This window comes from Juglans regia, chromosome 7 (assembly GCF_001411555.2).
Source record: "Juglans regia cultivar Chandler chromosome 7, Walnut 2.0, whole genome shotgun sequence".
NCBI classification, from domain to species: Eukaryota; Viridiplantae; Streptophyta; class Magnoliopsida; order Fagales; family Juglandaceae; genus Juglans; species Juglans regia.
This window is the reverse complement of record NC_049907.1, coordinates 40,326,224-40,339,279: the sequence shown is the minus strand read 5'-3', so window position 1 is coordinate 40,339,279 and position 13,056 is coordinate 40,326,224. Positions and strand designations below refer to the sequence as shown.

Here is a 13,056-nt window from a genome sequence, read left to right as displayed (position 1 = left end):
ATACCGTTTGAACACATCACCTTAATGTTTCAATATATTTATTTTCATCATTATATGAAAACTGTAAGATCATATGTATTAGTAATATATATTATCATATATATACTAAGATATACTATCATATATATAGTAATCTATTCTAAATATCATATATATAGTATCTTTTAAGTATTATACTATATTAAAGTGTACTATAAAAATGTAAGATGATATATATTAGTAATATATACTATATGATATATAGTAATCTATACTATATATCATATATATAGTATCATATATATTATACTATATTAAAGTATAAAGGAAAATATAAAATCATATGTATTAATAATATATACTCACATATATATAACCTTAAATATACTAAGATCATATAGTAAAGTATAGAGAAATTTATAAGATAATAGTATATTAGTAACCTATACTCTATATATGCTGTATAGTACCATATATAACATATACAGTAAAGTATAATAGAATATATTGTATGATATATATTAGTTAAGTATAAACTGATATATATAGTACTATATACTATCATATATATATATATATACATATATATTATCATATATAATACTTTGATAGTAAAATATTATAATATATTACTATTATACTATAATAAAATATATGTAAGTTATTATGTTTTCATTTAAAGTATTATACTATCATAATATATATATATATATATATATATATATTATAATATACTATTAGTATATTATTTTATGAAATTGTTCAATCAATTAATTTATTAAATTGTTATTAGTATATTATTTTGTAAATCTTTTCTCATATTAGATTTTATCACTAATGTTGAATATATATTTTATTTTTAAAATTTCAGGTTCATAATAATGTCTTATAGGGGCCGCAAACGTGGTAGATCAGGGGAACCTTAAATCCAAATAGTTCGAGAGTGAACTGTTTTACTTGTGCGGCAGGTAAAACTGTATGATTTTGTGATTCTTATATGGGAGGGTCATTCTTTTCCATCAATATTCAATGATTGTGGTTAGGCATGAATCTTAGATTAGCAAGAAGGAGTGAAACTCATTTTCTACATTGATATCCTTGATGAGTTCTATAAAGAGCTCTGTGGTGTCAGCCTAGACGATGGAGGGGCATACAGGATCTGTGTCCGAGTAGCTCTTGTTATATTTTCAGCGGACCTACTTGCTACATATCTTGGTATTCCTAGGCTGATCGATACCTATCCGAACCTGTTGCCTAGAGAGTTTGATCCTTCAGGTGATGCAGAGATGTCTCAGGACGAGGGACCAGTTTACACAGATGAGATCGATACACTTGCTGATCATGAGGTTAGAGCATTAGGCAGATATTTATCTTTTTTCTTCAAGATCATGAATTTGATCATTACCAACAATATTGACCCTCGGCAGCACAAAATTGAGGTTGGCATGGATCGAGCGGGATTTATGATACGGGTCGCTCGTGGCATTCCGATCGACCTCATAGGGTATATATTTGTGAAGATTCGATCAGGAGTTCGGTACATTACAACAGATATACTGCCATTTGGGATCTTGATCACTCGATTTTTGCTACATTTCGAGGTCGTGCCAGAAGTTGCCAAGCGTGCATGGGAGCCAATGAGACCGATCAACAGCACCACCCTGTCACGGAGCACAGGACACTCGATATTTTGTTTTCGTGGACATGTTCTTGACATGGCTGATATTCAGAGAGATGCACAGCCAGGAGATGCTGGAGTATCAGCTGGTGATGCATCTACACAGGCCGAGGCATCATGCACATCTACTTGCGAATAGATGACCGACTTACTCCGTGCTGAGATCGGCAAACACACATCAGCGTTGATTGATGCAATGCATATTGCCATGTCTGAGTTGCGTACAGAGATGACTGTTAGCATCTCTAAGTTACGTAAAGAGAATAATGCCAATAATGCAACTCAGATCACACTCAGTACTCGACTAACACAAGTAGAGAGACAATTAGTTGCAGTCGAGGATGTGTGTAGAGACCTCGCATCACAATAGTTTCTATTTTTTATTTTTATTTATTTTGGCTATAGTCATGGACAGTATATATGATGTTTTGATAATTTGTTTTAATTGTAAATTAAATATTTTATCTTTTCTAGAGTAATTATCAATTTATATTATATGGTATATGGTTGATAATACTTGTTTAACTAAAAATCTTATTTAATATAAAAGAAATCAATAAAATATTTTTAAATTAATTACATAAAATTAATTAATGAATTTGTATATATGATATATATATATTTTTTTATTTTTAATTACATATCGAGATTAATATTATACGTTCAAATGTATAAATGTAGTGTTTGAATATGTTCGAACAAAATATATTCCATTTGAATGGTTTAGAAACCTTCTCGTCAGGTTTTGCCACCAAATATTTTCCGTTCAAACAAAAATAATTATCGTTCGAATGATTTTAAACTTTCCCCAGCATAATATAAATTAGTTCTCCACGATGATTTTTCTGTTTAAACGTATTTTTTTCCGTTCGAATGAAAAAATTTTTTAAGACGATTTAATTTGTTACAGAAAATACTGTTCAGTCAAACAGTTTGTAAAGTCGTCAATTTTTAAATTTCATCCAAAAAATGACTTTTAGGGACAAAATTTAGTTCGTTCCTAAAAGAAAATTTTGTTGTAGTGAGTAACAAACCATGTAAGCTACACCTCGATCTATGTACAAAACCCTTCTCTTGAGCATTGGTACGTGTACAAAAAACATATGATTAAGAATTCTTATGTGTTAGGTATTTTTTAATAAATTGTATTTATTCGTAACGTTTTTTTATCATTACTGTTGCTTTTGTCATTAATGCTTTGTTTGTTTTCACAAATGAGGTGAGATAAGTTGAATTGAGTTGAGGTAAAAGTTGAAAGTTGAATAAAATATTATTACAATATATATTTTTAATATTATTTTTATCTTGAAATTTAAAAAAAGTGAATTATTTATTTGTATAGAAATTTAAAAAAATTGTAATGATTAGATGAAATGAAAAGTTTTGTAAAAATAAACGAGACTGTTTTCCTTCAATTTTTTTTCCTTCTTGAATTTTGAAGAAAACTCTTACAACATCTTTTATTTTCAAGCGTTTTTAAGTTTTGAACGGTTAGTGCTTTATGGCTAGTATCTATTTTACCGTTTGATTTTGTTTAAATATTATATATGGTAATAAAGAAAAAGAAAGCCGTTGGGTTGGGCATTAATTCAATCAATTTTTTTTTTTTATAAGTTTGCGTTTACGGTAGGGCTAAGCTTTGACTTCGACGAAGTCAGAGTTGAAGTTTCCAAACTCTGACTCCGACAGGAGTCGGAGCAGAATTTTTACTCTGACTCCAGCTTCAAATGGAATCGAAGTTCGACTCCGATCGGAGGTCGGTTCTCTGAGCTCCGAATGGAGGTCGAAGCTCTGACCGTCCATTAGGCTAAATGAATGTCCTTTTTCTACTTTTGAGCACAGCAAAACCCAAATCCAAATCTCTAAAAAAAATATACTGAATCGATAAAAAAAAAAAGATTAAATACAGTAGTTTAAAAACTAAATAACATTTATGATGTAACCATAAGTTATAACAGTTCCATTTATAACATAAAAACAACATTGACTTAGTCTTGAAAGATAACTACATAAATATTAAACACGAGTTTCACTCAAATCTCAATGGTCCATTAGTTATCACTGAAATGAAGATAGAAAGTTGCAATAAATAAATAAAAAAAAAAACTGTTAATAGAAAATTGAACACGGTAAAAGTAGAATTTGACTCTTACTAAGAAATGGGTTCTCCATGGGATGGAGTTGAGAGTCTATAGTCTCTCAACTCCATCCCAACTCTCAAGGGGTGTCAGTCTAAAACTCTCAGTCATCGGAAATTATATTAGGGTTCACAATTAGGTCTATAAAATCATAAAAAATAGAAGTTAAAAACATTAAAAATAATAAAAAAATCATTTAAAGGCATATAAAGTTACCCAATTCAAACCTATAGCTCTTGGCATCAACGCCAACGATATATAGTCCAATGGTGTTTCGCTTCATCAATTTAATGGTTCACTTAGACCTTTTACAATTTTTGCAAGAAAAATGATCACAACAAAACCAAAAACATCACCACTAGCAGTACCAGCAACAACAGAAACAAAGCAATAAAACACCAATCATCCATAAAATCTCATACACATTTTATCAAATACACTGCATGCATACTGGTTTGCACAGTCCGTTACCATCAACCATATTCAATTTTTGCTACATTTCCATACAACAACACAACTTCACAAGAATCACAACAATTAATACCAAAACAACTAATTCTAGGCAAGCCAACAACATGGAAAAAAAGAAAACAAAAAATTAAATCAATTTTAGGGCTCGGAATCGAAAACTTACAAGAGGCTACGGAGGCTGGCCTGAGAAGTGAAGGGGAATGGAGTGTTGCGCACTACAGAGGAGCAAACAGGAATGGCGGCAAGAAAGAGGGAATGAGGTGGCGAGATCCGAGAAGTTCATTGGTTCAGAGAAAAGAAAAAGGAGAAGGAAAAAGGAAGAAGGGAAGGGGTCCTGCATTTTGGATCCCCCGTGTGATGAAACGACGCTGTTCCACATTAAGTGGAATGGCGTCATTTAATATTTTCTTTAAATCCAGATGTCGTTTTACATTTGGATTTTTTAAAAAATATCGGAGTCGGAGTTCGGAGCTCCAAGTAGCTTCGAACTCCAACTCCTTATTCAGAGCTACTCCGATTCCAACTCCGATTTTCGATCTTTATTTTACATCTGGATTTTTAAAAAAAAATTGAAGTCGGAGTTCGGAGATCCAAGCAGCTCTGAACTCTGACTCCTTATTCGTAGCTACTCCGATTGAGTCAGAATCGGAGCAGAAATCGAACAGAGTCGAAATTTTTAAAAGTTTGCACAACCCTAGTTTACGGCATTAAAACCTTGGAATCAAGAGTCACTACCCAAAAAACTTCCAACGTTTAGATTTAAAAAAAGGTTGTACGAGAAGTGCATTGAAATGCATGGGTATAAATATCCTCCAAGTGGTTTTCTAGTAGCTAGGAAGTAGGCTACTTTAATTATTTTGATTGCCTATGTTGAGACAAAAGAGAGGTCATGTTTTTATATGTAGCGGAGCTTTGACCTCAAACTCTTGTACAGTCTTGTAAAGAGTTGGTTTGATTTATACAATAATTAGTTGAGTTATTATATCTTAGAGGAGATAAGTTAAGAGAAAGTCTATTGCAACAATTTATTTAAAAAACTTTGTATATCACTAAAGATCTGAATCTCCTTAAAAAGAGCGAAATTTCTATGACTTACAAACTAATTTCATTTTAATGTTAACTTCATTGTAATTTTAATTATATTATTGTGTATTTTACTAACAATTAACAGTTTTGTGAAATCTTTAATTTGTGCTAAAATATCACATGCAATGTTATATATATATATATATATATATATATATGTGGGACTTTCTTAAGAGATGAAAGTTAAATAAAATATTATTAGAATATATTTTTTTAATTAAATTTTTATTTTGAGATTTGAAAAAGATGAATTGTTATTTTATTTTATTTTAGAGATTGAAAAAATTATAATAATTAAATAAAATGAGATGAAATAATTTGTAAAAACAAGTCAGGTCTTAGTATTTCATCCTAAACTAATTACGGAATTTAAAGGAGCTAGAGAACAACTTTTTCACTACAAGATTGTATGGATACCGTTTCTAGAAAACGCTATATTATTGAAGAGTTTGAGGGGAAACTCTTCAATAATTTGTCGAGTGTCGTCTAGCTAGTACTGCGGTAGTCTGCCTGACTTTGATATATGCTTGATGTTCCCATTTCCCATCAATATTCTAATAATAAGAACCACACAAAATCAACCCTCTCGACCTTATCCAATTTGTTTTCATTTTATTCAGTTGCTTATACATATGGCGATGAGTAAACATCATGGGCAAGAAGGACCACTCTTGTTTGGCGGAGTAGTACAGCACGCATGGGATATTTATTCGAGAGAAATTATAGTTGCAATTACGAGTGTGTAAATATCATATAATTATTTTATAAAAAATGAATAAATATGAGATTCATATAAAAAAAATTAATTTGTTAATTATAGACCTTACTATTTTTCAAAGTTATTATATGACGTTTATGCACTCTACGATTGTATGTAACATTCCTATTTATTTAATTGGCACTCTTAAAATTAAGGTCTTTTTTGAATAATGCCTCACACTTCATCTCATCTTTTATGATCTAATTTCATTTTAATATCCAAATATTATAAATACAAACACTTTTTAATTTCAAATTTTTAACTTTTTCATCTAATAATATTACTTAATCATTACAACTTTTCAGAATTTCTAAACAAAACATAAAAAATAATTCAAAATTTTTAAATTTTAAAATAAAAATTATATTATAACAATATTTTAATTTTATAATATTTTTATTCAATTTTTTTTTTCTCTCATTTTTCAAAACCTCATAGAACATTTTGACTCAAATCATTTTTAACTCATCCCATCTCAACTCATATCTTATTACTATTTATAAATCATCCTAACTCACTATCCAAACTTGATCTAAAATCCACATGATCCAATCCTTTTTCCCACTTTCTTCTTCCGGGTTTGATGGACGTTGCTTATATATAGCCCAATGTTTTTATTCAGAACCAGAACACAATTAAGCAAGCCTTCTTTCTTCCGCCCTAAACTTCAAGGAAAAAAAAACAAGAAAAAGAAAGGGTTTCTAGCTTACATATCTTGATTTGCGTCGCACAATGGCGGGCAAGTGGGTTCCAATCTCAGAACAAGAAACAGTCAGAGATGAACTGAGCGTGTTAACCATGTCCGACCACGACATCATGAACCATATTCATGCAACCCATATTCCGGGGGATGAAAAGTTTGATGTCGACTCTCTTTTCCTTTTCGCTGAGAACATCCTTAAGCGTGCCTCCCTGATTGTTGACAATGTTGCCCTGGTAGTACTACATACTCTTTAATTTGTTGACAATGTTGAGCTTGTATTTCGTTCTTTTTATACCGGATTGTATATATTTAAGATTTTCTCGGTGAAAATTATTTAGGACTTGCTGCACGGTACAGAAGCACACCTGGAGAGCCTGGACGACATGATGAGCCCCAAAGCGAGCTTTAATCCGCCGTTGTGTACACTGAAGCGAATTTCCGGCGAGGTGATTTCAAAGGACAGTATTTTTTTTTCTTTATTTTACATATTTTATCGCCTGGACATCAAGGACTGGTAGATGGAAATCTTTCATAATTAAGCATAAGTGTAGTTAACATGATCAATCCTAAAGTTTGAACTCGAATTCACAGTGCATGAGACTCGTTAAAAATTCTTCTATATATCTGAGTTGTAGAAGGTCTCTAATTTTGACATCATCCAAAAGTCTAAGAAACGGCTTTTTTCAACCACAAAGAAGTCTAGTTAATTTTGATATCCTTGTATTAAATATTATTGACATTTACATCAAGCCCTTTTGTTATGTGTAACAAAAGTTAACCAAGGATTTAATGTTCCTATGAAAAAAAAAAAAAAAAACCAAAGGATTTAATGTATTGTAACGATTTTAATTAAGATTATTTGGTTGATGTCAATATATACAATTTAAATAAACCTCATATTTTTAGCATAAAAGTCAACATGCATCGATCACTCGCATTACTAACCCCGTGGTTCCTTCCGTAATTACCCGTAGTTATGTAAAAATGTCGATGTACGTACAGATGCAATGCAAGACCCCGGGAGAGGAAATTGCTCACAAGATAACGATGTCGATACTAAACAAGCTGTCTGGCTATTCGTGGGATGCAAAGGCAGTGCTTACGCTTGCTGCTTTTGCATTGGACTTTGGGGATTTCTGGCTCCTCGCCCAGCTTCACCCAACAGATCACCAACTAGCCAAGTCAGTGGGAATTCTAAAGCGAGTTCCTGCTATCTCAAGGCGGCCGGGGCTTCAGAAACACCGGAAAGCATTGATTGAACTTAACATGCTGATCCAGGCCATATTGGAAATGATGGAGTGCATCTTGGAGTTAGAGAAGTTATCTGCAGTACAAGCCTACAAAACTAAGTACGTACCGGCGCCATTGTCGATTGCCATGGAGCATCTCCCAGTTGATGTGTATTGGGTTATCTTAGCTATTGTAGCTTGCGCTACTAAGATGTGTGGCCTCACCAGGGACGAGTAAGTTTCTGTTCTTGTCAATCATGTTAATTATGTTCTTATCCTTATTAATATGCCTTCAAATCATTATTATATAAAGGATGATAACTATATTATTTTCCAATCAAAATATTCCTTTAAAAAATCTCCACTGCCTTAATTAGTTTTTGAGAAATTTTGATTTAATATAAAGTTAAGAAAATAGTGTCATTATTGTTATGATATATGCAAGTGGTTATAAAACATTAAAACTATTCTTGTCATTCTTTAATTTTTCTGAAAAAAAATATTGATCTTTGATATTGTCTATATATCAAATCTAACGCAAATGAATTAATGGTTGCCTCATTTCAGGGATCAGGTACAGGAAATCGCCCCTTTCGCTCACAAACTCAACATCGTCCTCTACCTACTAAAGATGCAGATTAAAATTTGCAAACAACAAATCGGTTAGCCACGCCCACGATCAGCGGTTTCATTCATAGGAATGCATGTACATATGAAATGCAGCTTAATTGCCTCTGTTTTCTTTGGAATGCAATGCCTCAAAAATGGACTACCACCCTTTTTTGCATTATATTTATCAATTATCTAACAAAAGTACTGTCGCTTTATCACTTTAGCTATAACTTCTTTTTATGCACTTTTATTCTCTTTTTAAAATTCAACTTCTTTTTATGCACTTTTATTCTCTTTTTAAAATTTGAATTGTTACAACCTCTAGTATATCGTCTTCATGTATCTAATTAAAAAAAATTTATATGCAGTTACTTTTACGTACTCAACTGATGTGATTGACTGTATAATTTTTTAATATAAAATAATTATTTTGACTAATCACATTAGTAGAGTGCACAAAAAATATATAAGAATACATGTATATATATCATAACTCATCTAATTAATGGTCAAGTTAATTCTAAAGTGAGGAACTTACAATTCTCAAATCGAAGGATTAAGCGAGAATTTTGTTTATTTGCTGATCGCACTAAAGAACATTACAATTTGAAGAAATAAAGTAGGATTTCCCTATTAAATAAATTGCTTTTCTTAGAATTTATGTTCGTTTATCATCTCTTCTCGAGCTTTCACATTTCTCATAAATGCTTTCTAAATTTAACATTTCCCAATAAGCCGTAAAACTTATGACAGCTTATTGGGTTTGTGAAGCCGGATTTATTATTGCATCGGCCTGACTTAATGACCCCACAAAATAAGGGTGCGTGATTTTTTTTTTCTTTTGCGAATTTTCAATGAGGCTTGGGTCATCTTCACTTCGGATTGAGTCAATTTTTAGGATTGTTTTTTATTTGAGAAGCGCAAGATAGAAAGTTTGTTCAAGATTTGCGTGAAGGTTGCTTGAACGAAATTTAGATAGAAAGTTTGTTCAAGATTCACTTGAGTGAATGATGCGAAAAAGTAAAAATTAGATCTTTTGCTGTATAATCTTATAAATATATATTTAATGAATAATATAGTTGTTCTAAATAGTGTGATTTTATTGGGAAGTATATTTTATCATTTTTCAGCATAATAAAACTATCTATAACTTTATGAACATATGCACATTGTAAATCATGTTAATTTTGTATTATGCGATTATTTGTTTGTTTTCTTTTTTTACTTTTAATCATTTTCTCACAACACAACTTTTCCTAAAATAATCGAATGGTTCGACATTGATTATAATAATAAAATTAATAAAATTAATAAAATTAAATTAATAATAATGATGATGATTATAATAATAATAATAATTAAAAAAAAAGCGCGCCATTTCCTTATAAGGAAGAGACAAGGGATGCGAGATCATTTAAACCAGTACCGCTTTTGGGAGAGATCCCTTGTGGAGGGTGGCACTCCTCGTTAATGCGTCCCCCGCTCAACATACACCTTCAGGCTCCAGATGCCATTTCTTCGAGAAGGTGAGGAAGATCATTGAACTGCTGTCACTTTCTTGGACTCAGACATGTCGGTAAACGGGCTAGGAAATCTGCTCCAGCGTTGCACTCCCTGTACACATGCCTTACTACCACATGGATATTTGATAGATGCCCCTGTATTTGTTCCCAAAATTATTCTAGGTACCAGACCCCACATTGCTTTTTCTCCAGCCACTGCACCACCAAAAGGGCATCTATCTCCACTTCCAACTTTACAAGACTGAGGTTTCTGCAGTACCTTAGACCATGGAGAAGAGCCATGAGTTTTGCTACATTGTTGTTGTCGTGACTCAGTCCTAAAGAAAACACCAGCTTCAACCTCCCCTTATCATCCCTGATCACCCCTCCCCCCAGCCCCATATGGCCTGGGTTTCCGAGGCTGCTGCCATCCACGTTCAATTTGAACCATCCCTTCGCCAGCTTTTGCCATTTTACAATTCTCACTCTTTTCCCCTGTGGGGGCCTTATAAGGAATGGATAGTGCCTTTAGTAACTTCTCGTCCCCATTTTGCATTCTATTTCCAGCTTTAAGACGAACCCCAACCCATGCAATTGTAGCCTTTATCGACTGTCATAGGGACTCCACTGAGTTCTCCTTACCTTCCATTCTCACTTTACAACGCCACAACCAAAGAGACCAAGTTAGGATAGAAGGCATAAGGCCAATCAAGCACCCTTTTTGGGATGACCGAGCTGCGCACCTGAACCAAGCTTCTATTTTTTCCTTCCAAGATTTCTGTGGATCAAAAGGCATGCCCACTTGGATAGCCGCTCTACGCCATATTTTCTCCGCAACTTTTCCTGTAGCCAACACATGATTTTGATCCTTCACACACCCCTCTCCACATCATTCACATTGTGAAACCATTGGTATGCCCAGCTTTTGTATTCTTTCATTCACACTAAGGCAAACCATTCATAGCCTTCCACATAGTTACCGTATAATTTTTTGGAAGAGCCACATTCCAAACCCAATCCGCCGAGTCCATTTTTGGTTCCTTAACTTTAACACACTCCCACACACTGTAGGAGGAAAAACTACCATTTACGTTTGGAGTCCATATCAACAAATCTTCACCTTATTTATGTTGACCCAGATCCTCTAGGATCTCTTCCAATTTATTCTCCCCCGCTAGGCTCTTAAGCAAATCCACATCCCATACATTTTCAATTCTACCCTCCCGAACTTTAAGAGAGGGCCGTGCATTAATTGTCATTTCATCCTCAAGAGTTTCGTGCCTCAACCATTTGTCATGCTAGAAGGACACATTGCCTTCTCAGATTCTCCATCTCACATTGTTTAGAATATGTGGCATACTCATCATCACGCCCTTCCAGAAACGTGTCCCACTGTGCGGCTCCACCAAAGAAATGTGGTCTGATATTACATGCTTGGCTTTGAAGAATTGCGCCCAAATCGAATTTTCAGACAATAATTTCCAAGCAAACTTGATGAAGAGCAAGCATTAAACTTCTTGTAAATTCCATAAACCCAGACCACCTTCCCGAGTTGGCATACACACGGATGACCAAGCTACCATTTCCTTTTCAGTTTACCCTCCCAGGACCCTCAATAAAATTGCTCATAAGTTGATTTATCTTCTTTAATACAGCCTTGGGTGCTTGAACTACTGAAAGCAGATGTATCGGCATGCATGTTGGTGACTTGCTGCAACAGAAGAACCTGAGCTCCAACCAACAAAAATCTTGCTGCCATCCCCCTAATTTTTCTCTGATGCGAGCAACCACCTCATCAAAATGGCTCACTTTGAGCCTTCCAGCCACTATCAGCGTTCCTAGTTATTTGATAGGGAAAGTCCCTTATGAAAATCTTGTTAAACGAAGCAGGGACCTCCTTCTACCCGCAAGAATTGTCTTGGCAAAAAACATAACTGACTTTTCCTTACTCATATCTTGTCCAGACCACTCCCCACATTCTTGGAAAATCTCCTTGATTTTTTTAATCGACGCACTGCCTCGAATAGCAAAAACCATGATATCATCTGCATAAAACAATTGTGAGATAAGTGGAGCTCCTTGAGGGTGACTGAACGGCTTTATTTTCCTTGGTGTAACCCATGGCCACTAGGAAAAAAAACCATCTGTAGTCCCATTCATGGCAATTGAGAACCCCGGTGATGAAATACACTGGCAAATTAGCCCATAGAGTTCTGGAGAGAAGCCAAAGGACCTCAACACATGCCCCAAAAAATCCCAATCTATGCTATCATATGCTTTTACCATGTCCACTTTAATAAGCATATTTCTACCATGAGCTTGGTTATCAATCTATTGCACCATCTCTTGGGCCAAAATGATGTTCTAAAAAAATATTACGGCCTGGTAGGAAGGCGCCTTGTTCCGAAGTAATCGGTCTACACAGTTTTGGAGACAGCCTCTTCACTAGAATTTTAGAGCAAACCTTATACACCACTGAGCACAAACTGATGCATCGAAAATTTTCGAAGCCCGTGGGAGGTTTAACTTTCAGGATTATGACTATGTGCGAGGCCGAAGAAAACCTCGGTAATGGAGTGCCACTAAAGAATTCTCTAACAGCTTCCATCACATCTATCAAATCCTAACATGATCTGCAAAATCTGGACCCAAACCCATCTGGACCCGAACTGCTATCTATCGAGATGGAGAACATGGCTTCTTCAACTTCTTGGATTGAAGGGAGCTGCTCGAGCATACAGTTCTCCTGCTCAACCACCTCAATGTTCACATGACAAACCTGAAGGTTCCTTCTGTGGCCTTGCTCATAGAAAATCACAGAAAAACTCCATTGTAGCCAGGTCGATAGCCTTTGGGGACCTCAGAGTATTCCCATCCCTTAGTCTCGTCTCATTCACC

General features: G+C 34.1%; 1 protein-coding gene across 1 annotated transcript; it reads left to right on the top strand.

Moving 5' to 3' along the window:
* The first annotated feature begins 6,645 nt into the window (after positions 1 to 6,645).
* On the top strand, positions 6,646 to 8,879 carry LOC109011887 (protein SIEVE ELEMENT OCCLUSION B-like). The gene is made up of 4 exons (XM_018993250.2): positions 6,646 to 7,048; positions 7,154 to 7,261; positions 7,818 to 8,278; positions 8,612 to 8,879. Exons 1-4 carry the CDS (start codon positions 6,845 to 6,847, stop codon positions 8,709 to 8,711), a joined length of 873 nt encoding a protein of 290 aa, XP_018848795.1. The 5' UTR covers positions 6,646 to 6,844; the 3' UTR covers positions 8,712 to 8,879.
* Positions 8,880 to 13,056: the final 4,177 nt, after the last annotated feature.